The following is a 23,334-nucleotide window of genomic DNA, read 5'->3' as shown; positions in this document are numbered from 1 at the left end:
CAGTGCTGTCAGTACTTTGTCAGGATTTTTATTAGAATGTATTAAATTTGGTGTCCTGCTGTTTGATTTCATGCTGGTCTTTTCCCTCGTTGTAGAACCTTTTCCACCAGCTGAAGTCAGCCCCCAGTGACAGGCTGACCTACCGTCTGGCTCTGTGTGTGTGTCTGGTCAACTATTACTACGGTGGGCTGCGGGCTGTTGGACACCTCTGGCAGGAGTTTGTCCTTGAGTTGCGTTACCGGTGGGAAAATAACCATCTTATTTGTGGGTGGGTACCTCACAGGCTCATGCTGCTTTGATTTTAAAGATGTCACACATATTAACATTTTCATTTTATAGCAGGTAAAATAAGTATTGAACACGTCAGCAGTTCTCTAAGCAAATATATTTCTAAAGGTGCTTTGATGTGAAATTATCACCAGATGTCGGTAACACAGGGACATTAAACACACAGACATTTATTTATTACTTTATACAAATGTTGGTGATGACAGTTCATGGCAGCTTCTGTATGGAGAAACCAGTCCCATCATTGCTCATGACTTTGACCCACTCACCACACAAACAGTCTATAAATCCCGAATGCTCCGTGGATCCTTCCCACAGATTCAGCTCAGGTGATTGGCTGGGCCGTTCCAGCAGCTTTACTTGATTCCTCTGAAACCAACAGTTTCCATTGGCTGTGTTTGTGATCATGGTCTTGCTGAAACATCCATCCTTGTTTCATCTTCATCATCCTGGTAGATGGCAGCAGATTTTAATCAACAATGTCTCCATTCATCCTTCCTGGAGTTAGATTTAATGGCTCAGTCCCTTTTGCAGCTTGTTATAAAGTTTTTATGCATAACTTTTCTAAGCAATCACACATTTTTTTGGGAACATCAAAATCATAATGCTCCCACCTCCAGACTTCAGTGTTGCTGTGGTGTTTTTGGGATGCAGCCACCCAAACACGGTGTGTTTACAGCATTCAAAGAGTTTTGCTCTTAACAAAGGCAGTCGCACTTTTCTCCTCTCCCTTATCTTCCCTGCTTAGCCTCTTGTGTCCTTGTTTACTCTCGTGTTTTTTGTATTACTTTTCCCTGGAACACTCTCTCACAGTCTGTTCTCTAAAACCTAAAAGAGGAATTATGGATTTGATCAACTGGTCCCTGAATGCAATTGACACCCCTTTCTCAACGAGAAGTCTGGGCTCGGGTGAGCCTGAGTGCTGAAGAGATCTACCTGTTCGGAACCATGGTAACAGGGTTCTGGCTGATCGGAGCTGGCTTGGCCCTGACTTATCGAAGAATTAAGAAAGCGGAACCGGCTGTTCAAACCCCCACAAGGCTGCCCGCTGGGATTCAAACGATGGGAAGAGGCGTGAGTTTCTCAAAATGAGCTCATTGAGTGCAGCATGGATAAGATCTTGGAGAAGCTTACGGCTGCTGTGAATACTCAGAATAAGACTTCTGAGTGCAAATTGGATCACATCTTGGAGAAGCTCACTGCGGTCGTTGTTAACTTGTTATTTTCTGTTATACTGCGAGAGTACTGTTGCCCGCGAAGGGTTGTTGTTGGTGTGGAGAAAAATGGCGTAACAAATAAAGCGCTTGGAGTGAGACTACGACGTCGTGTCTTTGAGTTCTCAGAATCGGCTCTCTGAGCACAAGAATGACAACATCACGGAGCGCAAGTTTGATAACATCATGGAGAAGCTCACGGCTCTCCAACGGGAGATTGAGAGACCAGTGTCGGAGTGTTAGAACAGCTTTGAAATTCATATGAGCTGTTCGCACTAAAGTAAAAACCTCCATCACTTATGCGGATACCCCTTCGGCCCCAGCCGTGGGCTCAAGGCTGGAGCCGAACAACAACTCCCTGATAACGACTGTGTTTAGACTGTTCTTCCCACTCCATGCAAGGCCACCTGGGTTGGCTGGAAGACTGTTTACTTAGCCTGGCAGGGAGGAGGACACTGTCTCAGCTGAACTCTGGACACGCAAACGCTTACACAGACATATATACACATGCAGATGTACACTCCTCCCCCCTCCAAACGCCTTCGACGCTTATTCCCCTCCGATGCTGACGGTGGATCAAGGAGACCAGCGCACGCAGGCCTGGATGTGCTGTCTACACTGGCTGTCTCTCACCCTTTACCCATCCCTGTTGCTTGTCATGTGTTTCTTTCGTGTATTAAGAGTTTTTTCATGTGCAGAGGTGTTTTTTTTCTGTTCTCAAACTGATCTCCCTGTTGGAGCTCAGTCTGGGGGGAGTTATTTTTTTCTCCTTATCTTTCCTCATGTGGTGCATTTTCCATTGTTATGCCTCTCTGACCTGTCTTCCCCATGTGATGTTTGTGTCATGTATGTATGGTCAGAAGGGTAAGATGGCGCTGGCAAAGGTCTGCAGCCTTAACCCAATTTCCATTGGGGTCAGCCTTCAGGATCAATAAAGTTTTATTGAATTGAATTAAGTGACCAAACTATAAAGTTAAAGCGTATTGTTGTACCTATGCATTACACTGGAGCAGAGCTTACATACATTCTTACCTGCTTACACTCATCATTCATTCGTCAAACTGAATAAAATAGCAATAAAATAGGGTGGCTGCAGCTCAGGCGGTAGAGCGGGTCGTCTACTGATCGGAAGGTTGGTGGTTCAATTCCTGGCTTCCCCCAGGCTGCATGCCAAATATCCTTGGGCAAGATACTAACCACAAATTGCTCTCCGATGCGTTCATCGGAGTGTGCGCGTGTGTGTGTGTGTGTGAGAGAGAGAATGTTACTTAGAAAGCACCTAGAAAAATGTGCTTGTGTGAATGGGTGAATGCACAAGTTGTGTAAAGCGCTTTGAGTGCTCAGAAGAGTAGAAAAGCGCTATATAAGAACCAGTCCATTTACCATTTAACCAGAGGAGTATTGCACTGGTTGGATGGCAGCAGCCATGGAGGGAGGGTGTAATTGTCCCGTGTTATGCTGGTGTTTTGTATTAGATGTAAGCTTACATTTGGCAGCATTAGTGAACATTATACTGAATGTTACACAGGAGTGTCTCAGGTAGGAGGGAGGCTCACTCGGTCCATTCACTGAGCTTAGTGTTCAGTGATCGATGGTCCAGGGGAAAAGCTGTTTTCTTAGCCTGGCTGTCCTGTTTCTTGAACAGGTGCTGTCCAGGATGAGATGAGATTTGATTGGCTCTCCTGAGACAGCGAGTGCTGACCATGTCCTCCAGGGAAGGAAAGGGACAGGCACTATTCTTCTGTGCTGTCTTAATGACCCACTGAGCAGTTAGCATACCAAGCTGTTAGCAGTAGGTGGGGACACACTATGGTGCTGTGGTAAAAAAGCCACCAAGACTTTCTTCTCCAGATGGTTCCTCCTCCTCCTCAGCATCCTGAGGTGGAGTCTTTGACTTTGGACCATGAGAGGTCCTCAGCTACGTGAGTCCCCAGGAACGAGGACACTCGCTGAACACAGTCTGCTTGATGTGGAGAGGAACGTGTTTCCCTCTGCTGAGGTCACATCTCCTTAGTTTTGATGGCGCTGAGCAGACGCTTGTGTTCATTGCAGCAGCCTGTCAGGTTTTTAACCTCCTGCCTGTTCGCCGTCTTCTCCGCTGATGATTGTCGCATCATCAGCAAATGTAACGATGGTGTTAGAGGGGCAGGTAGGTGTGAACTCATGAGTGTACAGGAGAGCAGGCAAAGACGCCTGTGGATACTTTATGAATGCAGATGATAATATTCTGCCAGCGTTTCACAGACTTGTTCAGCAAACTTTAAACACACTTCACGCTTCTCTTTTTTTCTGTGGCTCTTGCGCACATATAGTTTTCTTTGAAACAGTCGTACCTGCTGATTCCAGGCCTTTCTGTGGCTCTTCATAACTGGGCCTTGACTCTTCTGATAATTCTTTTCACTGGTCTGTGTGAAATCTTGTGGGAAGCACCTGGTCGTGGCCCATTTATGGTGAAATAATATTCTTTCCACTTTACCAAAAGTGCGCTGGAACCTTCAGTAGTTCTACTGTGACCACTGCCACCAGCATGTTTTGCAAAAGTCTTGAGAGAGCTCGTTGTTTTTACCCGTCATGAGACGTTTCTTGTGTGAAACCTGAATAATGAGACCATCAGTTGGGACTGAACCAGCTGATATTTGATTTGATATTAATTGGCGAGGTCTGTGACGAGTTACATGACTCTTTGGTGGCAGGACTCCTGGGCTGGAGGTGCGAGTCCCACTGAGTCTGTGGATGTTGTTGGACTGTCCTGGTTTCCCACCTCGAGATAAGCAGACTACAGTAGCGGTTTCCCTTTCTAAGAAGTGGGACTAGGGGCTGAGCTTGAACTTGGGAATGATACTCCAAAGCCTCCCTGGAAGTCTGTGACTGGGTCAGTTCGTTAGTTGAACCTGAGGTTGAGGATATATTTTCAGCCCTGGAGCTCCTCTGTCAGATGGTGACGGCATACAAAGTATCTGGTACCACTGTCCTCTGTGTGCTGCTGGTGTTGGTCCATCAGCTGTGGAGAGAGTGAAGAATAACTGATAATGAAAAGTTGTTGTTCTCGTTGAACTCTGTTATTGCTGCTTTATTCGTGGCCAACACTCAGCAGATATTGGCACCAGCCGATTTCAGTCGGGATCTCAAAGGACTTCGTGGAAGAGCAGAACCTATTTGCAGACATTTGTGGGACCTCGTTAGACTGTTGACTTGGACACAGACAGAAGACAGAAACACATTTTGAGACCAGAGGAGATGGATCTGTCAGAGTGGGGGCCCCCAGGCTGTGGAGTGCTTTGCCTCCATCATTATGTTGCTTTGATTGCATTTATTTTTATAAACAGCAGCTTGAGACTCATTTATTTAGCCTGGCTTTGAACTAGATTTGTGCTGTTTCATATTATTGTGAAGTACTCTGTGGTTCTTATCCTGTGCCATATAAATAAAGTCAAATGCTGGATGTCTGTACTTTGTCCAGCTGAGCCGACACTTTAGAATCGGGCTTTGGTCTTGTTGTCAGTCATGTTGGATCTCCGTCCGTCTCTAATAACAGACAAATGACCAAAATGTAAAAATCCAAGTACATAATACCAGGCACAAAAGCCCCTGCAGTGTTTGTGCCGTGCTCTAACTAAAACTTTGCTTGAAATTGTTTAAGCAGTATTTGTTTCTCTGTTAACACACTGGTGTTCACTCATATCCATCTCTGTGCTTCCTAATCTGCAGGCTGGCAGGTGGAGCTCCTGATCTTCGCTGTTGTCTTTTGCATCAGAAGTTCCAGGTAGCCACACAGTGCACAAAGTGCAAGGACTAATCGAACGATTTAAAAGACAAAAAACAACATCATGCACATTTGTAGACTTGCAACTTTAATTCCAGTGGTTTATCAAAAGTGTTGTGTTAACTTTGATAATTGGAACGATGTTTAGGTGATAAAGAGAAAAATGAATTCTGAGAGCTGATGCTCAGTGTGATACAGCATCTTCAAACTCCCAAACACCTGTTTATGTCGTGTTGTCTGTTGAACACAAGTAGCAGTGTTATGTTTCCATGTGTGAAAAGAGTTTTTGTTCCTGGACAGATGCTGAATTGTTGTATCAAAAGGAAGAAGGCCAGAGATGAATCTCACAAGGTACCCGAGGGGAAAGAAAAGGAACACAGGGTCTCAGGTGCCTGCCAGAAGAGCCGCCAAGGACCAGAGTGTGCAACCAGTGCTTCCAGTTCAACAAGAGAGATGTCTCAAGGAAAATCCTGGGACTTGTGGAGTGACAGCGAGGAGGAATTCTTCGAGTGCCTGAGTGACCAGGGCGAGACTGAGGCGACACAAGCTGAGGGCAGAGCTGAGGGCAGGCTGCACCCCCACAACAACATGACTCTGCTCAACTCTGCAGAGCCTCTCTATGTTCCCGTCACACAGGTCAGAGTCACTGCCTCACTGTGCAAACACATCATATGCTGTTATTTATTCCAAATACAGCATGTTGAAAATAATAGTCGGGGTCACACGGGGTGGAGCCTATCCCATACCATAGGGCGAGAGGCGGGGTTCACCCTGGACAGGTCGCCAGTTGCAGGGCGAACACAGAGAGACAGACAAACATTTAACCCAGGGGTGGGCAACTCCAGGCCTCGAGGGCCGGCGTCCTGCAGATCTCACCCTGTGTCAACACACCTGAATCAGATGGTTAGTTCAGCCTCTGGAGAACTTCCACGATAAGGATAAGCTTTATTTGTTGGTTGCCTGCAACTGAGATGACCTAATCGACCATACATACCATGTACAAACTTAACATTGGGGATACAGGTCAGGCTAACTAGCAACAAAGGATAGCCCTAACCCAAGACACTTTGAGGAGGTCATTTAGCCATTTAAATCAGCTGTGTTGGATCAAGGACGCATCTAAAACCTGCAGGACACCGGCCCTCGAGGCCTGGAGTTGGACACCTCTGATTTATGCTCTCATTCACACCTGTGGGCAGTTTAGAGTCAGAGTTAACCCAACCCCACTCGCTCCATGTTCAAAGACGTGCAGTTAATAATTAGAACTAAAAGAAAGCGGTTGTAACAGTACAGAGGCGGCCTTTGTGTGACAAAACCATGAAAGCAGATCTCATATAAGTGGTTCACAGAAATGTCATTAACCTCAGCTGAAGCTGACTGAGTCTGATATCTGTGCATCATGTTTCATTTTCAGGAACCGTCTTCTCTGTGCAGTTAATGAATGGGATATTAATGAATTAATAAAAAATGTCATGTAGGCTTTTACAAGTAAACTAGTGTGAAATAAGAGGACTGTTGATCAGCCTACGCTGTGGAAAGCTGTGACTCTGTCACTGACACGTGTGGCATGATGGATGCAGTCATGCTGGGAGAAGCTACGTGAGTGCAGAAACCTCTGATCACCAGACGATCACGTGGTCGTCAGTTTTCAAACAGCTCATTGCAGTTTTATAAATCATCTTCAGAGGTTATTTGAACCTTGTCTTTGCAGAGACCTGCAGACCTGAGGCAGTAATGCAGTGATAATGACCAGCACACAGTGTAAGTCATGCTGCAGCTGCCCTGAATCTACAGTGTTGGTTATTCCCACCATGTCTCTGTTTCTGATCCAGTGTGGACGAGCTCTTTATTCAGTCTGAACTGGTTTTAATACTAAAATACAATTGATTTGTTATTCATAGATTTTCAGATTTACTCTTACACAAAAAAGTAAAACATTTTTGTTGCCAGATCACACGTATTTACTTCCAGTCCTGAACAGAAGGAAATCGTTTTGATGCCTAAATGACATTTTATGTTCAGTGACAGCCTGGTGTGCTTGGGTCCATGAATGCAGTGGTGTCGTGAGTGGGCCCTGCTCGAGTCGTCAGTGCCAGTATGAGGTGTCAGTGAATATATTTACACATTACTTCATTTAAAGTACGAGTTTGTGTCTCTGTCCACAGGCAGCCAACCCCGGCTGTGTCCTGGAGGATTTTGTGCGCTGGTATTCACCTCGGGATTACGTAGAAGAGGAAGTGGTTGATGAGAAGGTCAACACAATGGTGATGGGGACACTCAGTCCCAGGATGAAGATCCCAGGCAACATGTGGGTGGAGGCTTGGGAGACTGCCAGGGTCACACCTGCACGACGCCAAAAAAGACTTTTTGATGACACCAAGGAGGCCGAGAAGGTCTGAAGCAGGTCGTTCGTTTTGCCACATGCGTGTTTTAAGCCAAACGTGTTTACTAAGTGGATCACAAAGTGTTTTCATGAATGTTTCTGCTGATTTTCAGGATCAGCTTCTGCCATGGGACCGTTTTGGCTCATGTATGTTGAAGAAGTCAGTTTAACACAGATCTGTGCTCACAGACATGTTGAAGCATTTTCACATGTTGATGAAAAAGGATCTGATGCTGTCACACACGATGTTTAACTGACACACAGCAGCTCTCTGTGGTGTGATGGTGTTAAATGAAGAACAACTTTAAACCAGCTTCTATTAATGATCCGGTCGGCTTTATGGGAAAGGGACAAACAGTAACTGGGGTTAGTTGTTTCCTCACCCAAAGAGGGTCCTGGATTTGGACCCGGGCAGGTCCCTGCCAAGCGTTTGCATGTTCTTCCTGCACATATGAAAGCAGAGCTCGGAGCTCCAGTTTGCACCGTCACTGAAAATGTTGCCTGTCTTTTAAAGACATTGTTTATCCAAAAAGAGAAAGTTAAAAATAATGCTCACTGATAGTCTTATGACAGATTTAAAGATCTGGGTATGACTGGTCCCTCTGTGAATAACCATCATAGAGAAAGGTCACCGTTTATCTGGAGTCTTCTTCAGAGGCAGCCTGTTGGCTGTGCAAAAATATTCTGTTGATCTGAAAGAGCAAAAGGAAAACAGAAGCCAGGCAAACTAAACTTTTTGGGGGTTTGTCTTTAGGTTCTGCACTACATGGCGATGCAGAAACCTGCAGACCTGGCCCGTCACCTCCTGCCCTGTATACTTCATGCAACTATTCTGAAGGAAGAAGGTAAGTCCTCACCGTTTGGTTGAAAAACACGTTTATATGAAATAAAATCAGGGAAAATAACTCTAAGCCCACAGCAGGTAAATTACAGTAAGACCGAAATACAAAAAACTAAAGATATTAAAATAAGTACTAAGAAAATGAAATGCAACCCGAGATGTTAATGGAGAAAAAAAAACAGAAGCTGCATGAATAAAAAAGTAGAAATCTTGGACGCTGCCAGCATAATGCACAGCCTTTTGACGGGGCTCGCACACAAACACAAAGCAGAGGATGAAGCATCACCAAATATGTTTCCAAGCCAAAGAAGATAAGATGAAGCATACCTGCGCAGCGGTGGGTGATGAGGAGAGGCCGCAGCGTGTCTGTCTTAAAGTGCAAGTTTGTGACAGTTTAAAGCTTAACAAGCTAAGACGCCAAACATCCAGAGCACAAAGACAAGTCAGAGGGCTTTTTCAGACACACACTTCTAAACCGTCGTGCTCAACAGTGTCTCTGCTAAAACTGCGTCTGTGCTCTGCTCCTGTAAAGTTGCCTATCGAGTGCTTAATGATAAGGTGCATGGTAGCTGCTTTCCTCTGCAGGTGGACAAAGGAATGACTTCTCTGCAGACAGGCTCCTGGCAGAGCCACTGCAGAGGAACTCTTTACAATCACTGACTGTGAAACGTGAGGACTGTGTGGGGATGTGCAGACGGGGGCGGGACGACTGGGAAACGAGGAGGGCTGCAAGTGGACGCACTGTATGATACACGCTGGCGTCTACACAGCTCAGTCCTGAGCTGAGTGATGTAATGACTGATTGCATCGACACAGTCATTACATCAAAATACAACCCCTTTTTTCCGGCACTGAAGCGAAACAGGCTCCGCCCACACAGCCGTTCTGTATCACAGCTGTGATGCAAAAAGATTTGGGCACCACTGGTATAGAGTGACTGGAACCCAGAACCTGGAAGTGTCCAGTGATGTGAGGGTAAAGGACGTCTCACTGTGTACTTTGGTGCACAGATGAGTTTGTGGTCGGTTCAGTGAATGCAGCCCATGAGCTGCAGAAAAAGCCCAAATCCTGAGCCCCCCAAGATTTGGGCTCAAGATGTGTTCTGCACTGCAGGCCCTTGGACTCCATCAGGGTTTGGGCCAGTTTTGAGCTCTTATAAGTATCAGAGATGGACACGTGATGTTTTCAGGGCTGCGTAGGCATGATGGGTAGAACATGACCCTGGTGTTAAAATGCAGGTAAATGTGATTTAGTTTGTTTACTCTAACTAGCTACCCAACCCTCACTGTGAAAGGAGCCTGGAAAGTTTCCCCAGCATGAATTTCTTTCAGTCAAGTTTTCTCCAGTAATGATCAGAAATCAGATAAAACCCACTCTTTATTTTATTCTACACACAATAAATTGATAATTATTCCAGGATACAGAAAAGTCTAGATTTCGTCTTCAGACTGTCACATCTGGAGCAGGGCATAATTTGAATTGGTTTTTAGAAGAAGCTAAAGATCTTTCAGTCGTGTTGCTGTTGTTCCCTGACACCTGCAGTGCAACCATTAATTTAGCTAATGAGAGTTCACGTATAATTATAACAGGTCTTAGTTTCTGGATCGTCTCTAAGTTGACGGTATACTGCTAAGACCAGTTCTGAGTCTAGAGACAGCCAATGGTAAGGACTAGTAAGGACATCACTGAGGAGAGTTTTCTAGTACTTTGGAGAAACCTCAATCAGCTAACGTCCTGCTGTGATACTCAGACCTTTTCTCTAATTAAACCAGAAAGCTAGTTTTCATTTATTCTGTAATATCCCAGAATGTTTCAGCAGGTCAGAAATGCTTTGGTGCATATCCAGGTTGTATGCAAATTAATTCTGATTAAGTCTGGACTACAAAATACAAAACATAGCAACAATAATGTCCTCGTTTCACTTCTTTAAAAAATGTATTTTGATCTTATGACACTTACTAAAAGCTTTACTTCCAGAGGTTGACAGAGACGCTCCGTGCTGATAACACGTGAATGTGTGAAGGTTTGGATCATATCTATCTAATAGACTCCAGTTTGTGCATGTAAATGGAGAGTCCTCTTCACACACTGAGGTTAATTATGGAGTTCCACAGGGTTCAGTGCTAGGACCAATTCTGTTTACATTATACATGCTTCCCTTAGGCAGCATCATTAGAAGACATAGCATACATTTACACTGCTATGCTGATGACACCCAGCTCTATCTGTCCATGAAGCCAGATAACACACACCAATGAGTTAAACTGCAGTAATGTCTTAAAGACATAAAGACCTGGATGGCCGCTAACTTTCTGCTTCTTAATTCAGATCAAACTGAGGTTATTGTACTCGGTTATTGCAGATGGCCCCGCCCCTCCCTGAGCCTGGCTCTGCTGAAGGCTTCTTCCTGTTTAAAGGGAGTTTTTCCTTGTGCCAAAGCACATGTGGGTATATTCCTGGACAAAAGGCTTAGTTTCTATTTGCAGATGTGTTCTGTGATCCTCTGAAATAGCTGGATTAATTAACTCCAATAATAATCCATCAAGACTTTGTGGATATGTTTTAATCTCTGTAAAGATTATTATAAAATGTTGTGAAGGTTTTGTTTATTTCAAAAGGATCTGTATTAGTAAGATAATAATTTGCAGGTTTACTCAATTTTAGGCTTTTTCTCATGTTAACAGTAATTGAGGTTACAAACGTGGCAGGTCTTTCTTTTAATCACAGCTTTCTGTCACTCTGGAAACACTGTCATTTCTTCTCTTTCAGAGTCTGCTGAAGATATTCCATCAGTGCAAAAAACCATTCAGCAAGCTACAGTTCAAGCGAGCAAGCTCCTGCAGTCCCCCAACCAGGACTACAAGAAGTTAGAGGTCAGTGAAAACTCGACCGGACTTTCCACAAATAATTCAGTTTAAAAGAAAGTATCATTAGATTCACCCAAAAAAGTTTTGTTTTTAAATACATTATTGATTGATTGTTAACTGTGTTTTTGTTGTAGTTGAGTATGTGCTGTACATGAGGTGTACGTAGACTGGACAGTGTGCACCATGGCTGAGAACTTGGCTGATAATTATTATGGCCATTGATGGTTGAACCATGAAAACAGGGGTGTGGTGCAGTGGGATTGTAGTGGGAGCTGGAGTAACAAACTCCAGTGCTTCCTCAGTGATGGCTAACTTTTTTCTAAACCTAGGTAATTCCTTCGGCTGTTCCCACCTGGGCTCAAAGCTTTTATACTCTGCTGATATCGGATGTGTTTATCAGTGATCGAAAACAGAGACTGAGATTGTTATTATTGAGTTTGATCACACGTTAGGTGCATTAAACATATGCTTTAATACTGTCCTAAAGTCTGAGAACAATCATCACTTCTTCACATATAAAAATGTTCTTCTCACTAGCACTCAGTATCCATACAGCCCCTTTTCTTTGAATAACACTGTACAGCTGCACAGCTAAACCCCACCGTGTTAGTTCGGCTTGACTGGACAGTCTTGTTGTGTAAAAGCATTCTTGGCTTTCTCAAAGTACATTTAAGTATGCCATGTATCCACTGTGACTCCAAACACGCCTTTTACACCCCGAGACTCAGCCTATAACGTTCCACGTAGGAAAAACCACGTATGTGTATAAATGTGACAGTCTTGGGGTCTCATGCTGTCAGGATTGAGCAGACAGTTGTTCTTGTCCTGTGTGCAGGATTTCATTAACCAGCTGCTGAGCATGGAGACAGTCATCACTCAAGCTCGCTCGCTCAAGGCCAAGTTCTCCGTTCCTGAGGACGACAGCGGAGAGGCTGCTGATGAACTGAAGAAGTGAGTCGCAGAGTTTGACCTGCGCTCACTGACAGCTTTGTTTGTGCTGTTGGTAACATGTAACAGTCTTCACCGTCACTATAGATAGTTAGTCAGTAACAGGTTGTCACGATGAATCTGTTTCACAAAGACGGCGTCTGAAGGATCACAGTCAGTTCACACGTTTCTTTCTCGCTCATGTTGGTGGTCTTATTTTATAGTTTTGGTGTCTTCAGGTTTTACATGTTCTTATTTAAGTGTTTTGTTTTGTGGGAATATTGTAACATTTTCCACATTGTGTGTTGTCTCTAGGTTTGTGAGCTCCCTGCTGGAGGAACCAGAGGTGGTAGTGACAGGAGCAGGCCAGGGCCTGGCTGGCAGTATAATCCACGGACTCTTCATCAGTGCTCAGAGGGTAACTCTCACTCTGCCTCCGTGTCCTTCCCACGTCTTGCTGTCAGTTTCATGTATACAGTCATGTATTTGTCATCTATAGAGACATCTTTAGAGGTACACACACACACACACCAGTCAACCACTTATTCAATATCAGCATCAAGAATAGGTCGGTGTCCCGGTCCTAGAACAAGACATGAAGTCAGCGCTGTTTTATTTTGTTGTGGGCAGTCTGAGGCACACCTGTGCACTACTCATGATGTCAGATCAGCATCCTGATGTGGCACACCTGTGAGGTGGGATGGATTATCTCAATATAGCAGATGTGCCCACTACCACACATTTGGACTGATTTGTGACCACTGTTTGGGAGGGATGGTTATATTGTGTATCTGGAATGAATTTTAGGTCTCTACGTCCATCCCATGGGGAATGGGAGCAGTAACAAAGGTGTTGCGTTTATATTTTTGTTGAGTGTATATACTTCATGTAGATGAAACTGGAAGGACGTGGTCAGCACTGATGTAAAGATGCGGTGTTTTCTGTCAGTGTCAGGAGAGTCTGCTCTATTGTAACGTTGTCTCTTCCTGAAACACACAATTGCTGCTGCTGTGCTGTGAAGCACGTTCAGAGCTATAAGAACCAGTCTGTTTAACTATCAATGAAAAATGAAGAATTATCAGTTTGACTGTGTGACAATTCTGCAGGAACAAAGTTGTGCAGCTCTCTCCACAGTGGAGCAGATCTCCTTCCTGTCTTTGACGCTTCTTTTTCTCTTTCTGCAGTAACAACTATTAATGTGCATTTGTATATGTTTACAGTGTTAGCAGAAACAAAGCTTTGGTGACCGTGACTCCAGAGATGGAGCCGAGTATCTAATCGAATCATCGGTTTGTTCTTTAAGCCTTAAAAGTGTCCATGTGCTCCACACTGGATCCCAGATTGACTCTGATGCATCAACTGGAACATGAATCCAAAATCCTGCTCCTCACATACAAGGTCTTAAATAATCAGGCCCCATCTTATCTTAATGACCTTGTAGTACCATATCACCCTATTAGAGCACTTCGCTCTCGCTCTGCAGGCCTACTTGTTGTTCCTAGAGTATTTAAAAGTACAATGGGAGGCAGAGCCTTCAGTTTTCAGGCCCCTCTTCTGTGGAACCAGCTTCCAGTTTGGATTCAGGTGACAGACAAAACTTTCCTCTTTGATAAAGCACATAGTTAGGGTTGGATCAGCAACCTTAATTAGTCTGCAATAGACCCTGTGCACGAGAAAATGCTAACTTCCTGTTTTAAGATTGGATGCAGGGTTGTACATTTCCGGTAGCTTTACTTTGCGGTCAATTGCTGCTGCAAAGATGGACTCCAAAATCATGTCCAAAATATGAAAACAGAAAGATGGCGTTAAGTTACAAAGAGCAGAAGGTGGGAACACTCACCACTGCTGTGTCATAAAAAAAATCAAATGATCAGTTTTGAGGTTTGAAGCGTGCAGATCGATTGGTGGTTTACATCACTCAACACAAGCAGAACTGCATTACAGAATCAGAAGCACATCTCTGTATTGATTGATTGATTGGTAATTTATTTCAACATGTGAACAATATACAAGTACATTTAGAAAAGAAATAAGAGAGAAAAAAATACTATACAAATTACATACAAAAAAAACCATTCTGATTAATTTACATGTATAGTGACAGTTCTTATGATTTAAACAGGCAGATGTTCAGCATTCAAACTACAGGTGAACAATAGTCAAAGGTTTCCCTGCTAGTCAAGTACACACCTACACAGCATGTCAACAAACCGTGGTAAGGGTCTCTATGCATGAGTATTTACGAAGGGTATGTTGTGACGTACCTTCAAAATTACCGCGGTCCCTCGCTATAACGCGGCCTCGCTGTTTCGTACATTTTTTTTGTGCAAGTTTGCATGCTTTTTTTTTTTTTGCGCACAGCGCTTTGTGTTCTGCGTCCTGATTGGCTGCAGACTATTGTTGATCTCCTCCGTGCCGTCTCTCCTGTACAGTACAGAATCGCTGATTCATTAATGATTCATTGATGTTGAATTATCTCTCAGCTGCTCTGTTCTCATGTGCTGGACCTGAAAACACGGTTTGATCTTTGGTTTCTGTAATACTGGACTTATTTGTCTACGAAGGTTTGAACTTTGAGAGCTTAAACAGGAGAGAAACGTGTGAAAATGTTCATGTCTGTCTGAGTGTATAAAGTGTGTAGTGAGGGGTTTTACCTTAAAACATCTATAATAATTGTAAAAAATAAAGTTGGCTACTTCAGATTTCACCAATCGCATTTTATTTTTAGAACGTAACTCCCGCGATAAACGAGGGAGCGCTGTATACAAATACTGAGAAGTATAAAATTTGAATCCTGTCTCTCTCTGAGGCGCGGGGGGAAAAAATATCGACAAGTCGATCAACATCATCTACAGATACATTCGACATCTCGAGAAATGTAAATCGCCACTGGATTCGTCCATTTGGTTGAAAAACCCGACCTTGAACAAGGAGCGAATATCACACCGGAAACTAAGCGCTATGCCCTGGAAGTAGCATATGCTAAGGCGCACAGGTCTAAGTTATAGGTCTAAGTTTCCCATGATGCACTGGGTGTTTCTTCTTCACTCAGCATGTGTTAGTACACCTCTCTGCATTCAGTCCGTCTGCCCCTCATCTATCGATGGATGTTAGAGGCTTTGGTTCCCACTGTCGCTCACAGACGGTCACCTAATGTTTCCTGTGTAACTGCAGGGTCTTTGCCTTATAACATAGAAGCAGCTTGAGGTAACTGTTGTTGTGATGCTGTGTGTGTGTAATAAAGCTCCCTTACTGACAGTGGGTCACCACAGCTTGTAGCTCCATGTATTTGATGTGGCACGTTTGCCCTCGCTGACACAACCTTAAAGGGATTTGTGTGTATGAATAAAGTTTATTGTTCATACAGTTCATTGCCGTATGTCTGTGAAAGGCTGAATGAGGGTTGTAGCTCCCTCAGCAGCTGTGGAGCGATGGCTCGTGGTCACCTGATTCAGCCCTGGAGATGTGGTTGGTTAGACACGCTGCTTTAGTTTACACTACAAACCACACTCACCTGTTTACACTCCTTTTGTGTTACAACCACCTTGTTACACTCAAACACCAGATGATGCATCTGAGCCAACTAAGGATTCACTGAGACTGAAGAAGCTCGAGATCATAAGAATTTGAGGCTCAGCTGATACAGTATCATAGGAGAATCCAACCATTGTATGTCAAGAGACTATAGGCAGTGAAAGCTCCATCTGGAGGAGGAACGACGTGGTTCAGAGCGTTGCCTCCTGCAGCTGGTGACATGTTCAGATTTCAGCTCTGTCGGTTAGAAAGTCTGTTTTTGTTTTTCATCTGTGTGTTGCTCTTTCATCCTTTTCTTCTTCCTGTTTCTTGCATCAGGCTGGCTGACTTCACCACTGATGAGGTAACCATGAGCAGTAAGCCTCGTGTCGCTCACAGTTACATTTAACATAGTGCGATAAACACACTCAGTCATTATAAGGTACATCCTCTCTAAAGGTTCACATAACAGACAAACAGGATAATAAAAATGATCTGGTTCTTTGCAGCGTCCTGAGATGAACAACACACGACATTATTACACGTCTCAGTATTTGTTACACTGAACACAAATATAAACACAACACTTTTGTTTCCATGAGCTGAACCGGATCCTGACTGGTTTTGCGACATGTGTGTCATTGTGCTACACATGTACGGCATATTTCAGAGTGGCCTTTTATTGTGGGCAGTCTCAGACACACCTGTGCAATATTCATGCTGTCTAATCAGCACCTTGACATGCCACACCTGTGAGGTGGGATGGATTATCTCAGCTAATGAGAAGTTCTCACTAACACACATTTAGACAGATTTGTGAACAGTGTTTGCGAGCAATGTTCCCTGTAATGTTTCATGTGTCTGAGCGAACACACAAACTCCCTGAGCGTCCCTTGGACCACTGTGAGTAACAGCAGACGTGTGCACTGTGGTCACGCCAGCATCCAAGTTACATGTTTATTAAAATAATCAAATTACAGCATTTACATTTATGTTAGACTACTTTTAATTAACTGCTTTAGCCCACTTACAATGAAAATTAAAACAATCTTCTTCATGACCTGTGCAGCATGTTAACACTAATGGAAGTAAGAATAACTTGAACTTCAATTTTGAAAACACAACTTTCTTTAAATAAAGCTCTGACTTGTATTATGAGTCTGTGGTCTGAGAGAGAGTCTGTAACTCTGTCTGCAAAATACAGTAAATAATGACCAATGTTGGGCAATTAATTATATAGTTACTTCTTCAAAAAAGTAACTGAGTTTTGCAAACAGAGTTTTTTGCAGCTGTTTACCTAAAAATGCAGCCAAGGCGTTTTTAAACAAACATTTCAAACTATTTACAGAACAATCAGCTGTTCTGCATCAAATCTGATGCCACACAAATTATTTGTGCCGCTCCAAAAAATAATTTCTGTCCACTATGAGATGAAGGAGAACAACAGCCTGATACCTGCAGGCCTGACAACAGGAGATGTATCACTGCTGCAACACCTGTAACACTCAGCAGTCGCCTCATTCTTCTGACACACACAACAAAACTATTGACTACACTACACACTAACTACACAAGATTTGTGCTAAACTTGGCAATCGCATCTCAAACACCGCCGTCACTCCTAAAACTTCCCCCTTCCTAAACAACTAAATGTCATGTTGCCATATCATTTTTTGATTGGTCGACATGGTGCATTTTTCCACCAATAGGAAAGGCTGGTGGGGGTTTGTTTTGGTGTTGTTTTGGCTCACAGGCTTTCGAGCGTTTTCCTTATAAAACGGCGTTTTTACCGTTTCTTCCCGCAGTAAATATAAACAACGACAGTATTCAGGAAGAAAAACAAACATTGCAGATATTTTTATCATAACTCTGGTTTTACGCGGCCGATCAACACAATTTAAAAACTGGTATAAAGTCCACACTTTGTCCGTCAGTTGTTCCGTCTGTCCTGCTCACGTCTCCAATGGTTGTACACGCCACATCAGCCGCTTTGCTAAAACACCGGTGTTGGCACATAAGGACGCTGTCATAGCCTGTCAACCACGTTGATCAGCTGCGTATATACGAATGTGAATCGCGTGATTGGCTGGACTACGGGATAAGGTGGCATCGTTCTGATCCCATACGGGAGCAGCCAGTCACTGACTAACACTGCAGAACAGAATTGTTAAAGTTTTCATTTTAATTTCAATTCAGGTGATTTTTTTTTTTTTTGTGCGCAACGCAGATTTTCTGTGCAGAGCCCGTGCCAGCAGTGCACAATTGTGCCAGCAGTGCACAATTGCGCACTGCTGGCACAATTGTGCACGCGCGCAGCTTAGAGGGAACATTGCTTGCGAGTGTCGGGTCTTTTGTGTTTGTAGAAAATGTTTCATATCTTTGAGTTCAGCTCATGGAAAACAGGAGCAAAAACAAAAGTGTTGCGTTTATATTTTTGTTCAGTGTAAATGATAAAACATCAGGTTTGACCCAGAATACAGTTTGATCCACATGATGGCGCTGTGAAAAGTGCGCGCTGTACTGGTGGCACCAGTGTCCCCAGCCCACAGACCAGTGCTGCCACTAATCGTCATTAGCAGCATCTAAATGCTGTTTAAAGGTGGACTTCATCTGTCACACAGGAGCAGTTTGGCTTCGCTTTGCTTAAATAATGACCTGGTGTATTTCTGTATACACACCTGCTAAGGATCAGGTGACTTTTATAATAAAAGGTTAATACGTAAAACCTTAAAAATAAAAAGGGCTGTTTTTAGCAGTATTTAGGCTGCAGTCTGTGTATTATGTCCATGATATTCTACATTACAGTAAAAACAGTAATTATATAAAGAACAGATGGATCAGGATCCTGTCTGTTCTTTACTATGATCTCAGCTGATAATGAGGCTTGAAAGAGACATGTTTGAACTTTTGCATTGATCAGACAAATAAGCCTGCATGTTTGCATGAGCTTTACCTTTAACTGTAAAACATGAAGCCTTTATTATTAAAAAAACAAAACCCTTTTGGTGTCATACAGGTAAGAAAGCAGTGAAGCGTTTTTCTCTCTAACAGATGTTTCATCTGTTTTCTCTGCCGTTGCTCTGATGGGACCTGCAGGGTGTTTTTGGTGACGTGGAGGTTTGCACATGTTTCACTTGCTGCCTGTGGTTCATGTTCTAGTCCCACTGTGAAGCACATAGACGTGTCCTGACTTCCTGTCTGTCCCACACTCTGTTGTCTCTGTTTGTTGCTGCCAACAGTACAAGTCATCTTTGCAGATTTTACTGAATTAACAAAAACATGTTTACTGAAAGACTTATTCAGTAAACATTAGGGCTGGGCCATATTATACCGTTCACGGTAATACTGGTATAATGTTAGGCAATGATAGGAAAATGAAATATCGCGATAGAATATGAGTAAAACGCGCATGCGCAGTGCCTTTGTTTTCATACGCACATGGCCGATTGTTGAGTGAAACAGATGAACCAGAATTGGTTTGTAAAAATGGTGCAACTTCAGTGATGTGGAACTGGTTTGGTGTTTGTCCGTCAGATACACGACAAAGCACTTTTTTTTGCAGAACATGCAAGCGGCCGTCGTTACTGTCGTATTTGTCGGACTAAGATGCTCTTAAATCTGGGAGTAATCTGGGTCCTAAACTCCATATGGTTCAGGTCAAACAAACACTGCAGCATCACTGAGAGTTAAAAACTGTCTAAATTCTTTCATCTTTAATAAAACGATCAGCATTGCTGCTTTACCAGGTGTAACTATGAAGTTTAACTTCCAGGCATCCATGAAAACAAAAGTTATTACATTTAACGGAGTTAGAAGTTAGCAGGAAGCTAGCGGAAGTTAGCTCGCTAGTTTCGCTAGTTACCTAAGCATGATATAGCATGTTCTGACTGAGAGATTTCTGAAAAAATTCAAACGTACAGCTCTGCTACCACTTCCAACATAAATGAAGACAGGAAACTAAACAGCAGTGACGTTTGTAGGGTTACTGAAGTTGGGCTAGCTGGTATATAATGATGTGCTACGTGATCGCTAGCGACACAGCTATGTTAGCATAACATAAAGAGTGAAGCTGGAGGATGAACGCTAACACTTTTCCACTTATAAAAGTTAACGTGAAGGTTCCTGATGGTTAGAGACAAATACAATCGCATGGCAGGATGCTGTAAACCGACCAAACTTCAGTCAGGAGAACAACTGAGATAATCCATCCACAATACGAGGTTAGTCATTAATATACTGCAACAACATGGGAATAGAGCAGCTGCCAGAGAATTCAACATTAATGAATCAATGGTACAGAAGTGGAGGAAGCAAGAAGAATGAGTTTAATAAAGTTTGATTTATCTGACTGCTTTGTTTCGCTTAATGTGCGTTATAATCCCGTGCACCGAAAACTACGTACTGCACACTGCAGTTTAATGTTGCAAAGCAGCTCTTTTTAACTTCAGTGGATATTATACATGGTTATGCTCAGGATATGTCAGCCCATTTCTACTGGAAATGCCTTTTGGTTAAACTTTCAGCAAGGAATTTGCATTTGCACTGTTACATTTTTATAAAGCTTTAATGTACATAAAAACCAGCTTCTTGTTTAAGTGAAAATAAATGGAAGGTTGTCTTTTTGCGCTAGTAATGTTGTGGAGTTGTATTTTGTCTCGCATCAATTATATCGTCAGTTATATCGTTATCGCAAATTTTCAAATATATATCGTGATAAATATTTTTGGCCATATCGCCCTGCTCTAGTAAACATGTTTGTTACACTGAGACTGAAAAAGAGATCCCTGTTTACGCTCATAGAAAACGAGCCTCTGTTTTACTTTATTGAAATCATTTCTAATCACAGACAGGATCAGCAGCGTGCAGCTGCAGTGAGGTGTTAGTAGAGGAGCTGTGTTTGTGAGCTGTAGTCTGGATCAGGTCTCTGTGGGAGACTCGGTTACAGTACTTCTGAATATCCACGTGTCCACCTCACACAGCACATTTCTTCAGAATCGGTTGCTGTTTGCTAACATTTGACCTTTGCCCTTTTAGGCTGCCCTTCTGGCGCCCGTCGATAAGGACTTGGGATCTGACAAGAAGCAAACTGGGGGAAGCAGCAGAGTACCAGACTTCCCTCCTCCAGCAGGCCGGGAGATCTTGTTGCGCACCTGTGTGCCGCGACCAGCAGCGTACTCCAAGGCGCTGCCTCAGCGGCTCTTCTGTGTCCTGATGAGGGAGGAGTTTAGGTTGACCGGAGCCTTTTCCACAGACACGTCCTTCTTTTAAGTCCTGTGAACAATTCACACCTGGGATAAAGATAAGTGAAGGACACAGGATGGAGACTTTCACATGTATGAATGTGGCCATGGAGTAAGATCATAGAAATACATTTCTTCATTTGTTTGCTTTATTTGTAAGAATGGTGCAATATTTCAGCATCTACGGCTCGCCCAAGCTTAAAAGCAGGAAGCAGTATATTACTGGCATTGATTAAGAAGCATTTATGGCTTTGTCTGGAAATATGTGAAACTACATCCTTCTCTGTATTCATAAATCTGCAGCTTCCTGCAGCTGTGATAAAACAGTTTCACACTAAAACCTTCATTTTACCTTCAAAGCTTCTCTTGATGCCTTTTTAAGGAAATGAAATTTGTCGTTAGGATGGAGTTCCCCATCCTGCACTCACCACACGCTAACACAACCTTCTCAACTCTGATATTTAGTAGATTATATTTCAGTTGCAGGGATTGGTCCTGATGGTAAACATGAGAGCCGGTGAGGACTTCATGGGTCGTTTCAGCTGAGCTCCATCCTCCAGCATGTCCTGCTGCTGGATTAACACACAGCTGTTTGTTTGCATCCAACCAGAACCAGACCGTGCAGATCTTATTCCTGTTCATAAGCTGATTGTTCAAACATGAAGCTCTTTGACGTTGTATAAAAACTGAAACGACACTTTACAGCTGACTGTGATGTTTTAAATGGAGCTGGTTCCTCGAGGCGCGTCCGACAGCATGAGGGGAAAATTGGTTTTGTAATATTTTCTTTGTTTTGTTAAGGGTGTATCCATCCCATGATACAGACACATACAGTTTAAACGAAGCACTGAAACTTGCACATATTTATTATAGATGCACTGAAGCTAATCGAGATATTTGCTGTCAGTCTGTGGCTGCGATTAAACACTTTACTGGAAACTTTATTAACTAGTAACTTCATCAGTCATGACAGAAGCTAATATTTCTGTGCTAACATCGTTTAAACAGTAACAGCTTTCCTCCAATATAAGCTAACATTTACACCGTAACTTTAAGCTAGCACCATAAAGACGGTAAAACACGTAATAATATCTACAAATGCATCTTAAAGCTGTTATATTAGCACTCGGTGTATTACTAAGATAACCACATTAACATTACTGACACTCGCTGACTTTTAATAGTCATTCTATAAATGCTGTCCGTTTAAATGGTCTTACCTGTACACACTGCATATCCACCGGGTTCCAGCCAGAGTGGATTCTGGAGTCTTCCACGCTCCTGTTAGTGATCCTCCATCTGGATGGATGAGAACAACCTTCTGAACAATCTAGCAGGAGATGGCCCATATCTATGGGACTGATTTGTGCTAATAACGCCCATTGTATGGACTGATAACAGCCGAAGCGGGTGAATAAAGTCACCCAGTAGCTAGCTGTGCCATTACCCAGCATACATCACTCCCTCCGTAAATGCAATAAACGATACAAAAGTATCGTTCTACCTGTTTTTCAGGTAGTTGTTTACATTATATAATTTATTGTGTTCTGTATACGTCACTACAATGTGATTTGGAAAATGTCTAAATATACCGACAACAGGCACTTCCGCGGCAATCTCTTCAATCGGAGGACCCTTCACGTCAATTCCCGACGCGAGAGGGGTACCTGCGCGTCCATAAGTGCAGCAGAGGGAGCCTGACCATGCGTCACACGTTTGACGAGTTGGGAGTGAGAACGTGTTGTATTATCGGATCGTCCATCTCTAGTAAATAGTGCACATTCATACAGTGCAGACCAGCAGCGGCACTGCTCACATATTTTGTGCTCTAAGAAGAAACCAAACCCAGCGAGTGATGTCACAGTGATTGTGTCCATCTTTCATATACAGTCTGTGGATATATCATGGTTTTAATGCCTCTGACAGCTTGTCATGAAATACAATGTGATTAACGTGGTTTTGTTTTAGAGGACTGAGGGACCTCCAGGGTCAAGAGGGTTGCTTTTGATTTTTGTAAAGACTCACACGGTGTGCTCGGGTGCTTGAAAATCTTTTCATCTTCACCAAAGCCCTCTGTTGGTTTGAGCTCAGTCTAAATGTGTTTGTGGTTTTCTGTTTGAACCCTGAAAGAAAAATTCAACTTCCTATTGCCGAGCTAATTTGCTTCATAATGACTCTGCCGGGTCATTATGAAGAAAATTTCATCAGGATCTCAACAGTGGAAACAGGATCAAACAATCAAATGTGTCTGTGCAAACGAGCTGAAACCACACAAAAGGATCCCAGACCGGCCCCGTC

The 23,334-nt window shown here is 43.2% G+C and overlaps 1 protein-coding gene across 1 annotated transcript; it reads left to right on the top strand.

The window, feature by feature from the left end:
- Positions 1–95: 95 nt before the first annotated feature.
- LOC308410487 (rab3 GTPase-activating protein catalytic subunit-like) lies at positions 96–21,463 on the top strand (the record flags this gene model as incomplete). Its single annotated transcript, XM_080903823.1, has 9 exons — positions 96–268; positions 5,211–5,265; positions 5,566–5,901; positions 7,431–7,658; positions 8,403–8,493; positions 11,259–11,362; positions 12,192–12,307; positions 12,599–12,701; positions 20,831–21,463. Coding segments are annotated over 9 exons (1,440 nt in total), but the record flags the coding sequence as incomplete, so codon positions are not given.
- Positions 21,464–23,334: the final 1,871 nt, after the last annotated feature.

This window comes from Rhamphochromis sp. 'chilingali', assembly GCF_963969265.1.
Source record: "Rhamphochromis sp. 'chilingali' genome assembly, chromosome: 14".
Classification (NCBI taxonomy): Eukaryota; Metazoa; Chordata; class Actinopteri; order Cichliformes; family Cichlidae; genus Rhamphochromis; species Rhamphochromis sp. 'chilingali'.
The sequence above is the reverse complement of the archived record's forward strand: the minus strand, read 5'-3'. Positions and strand labels throughout refer to the sequence as shown.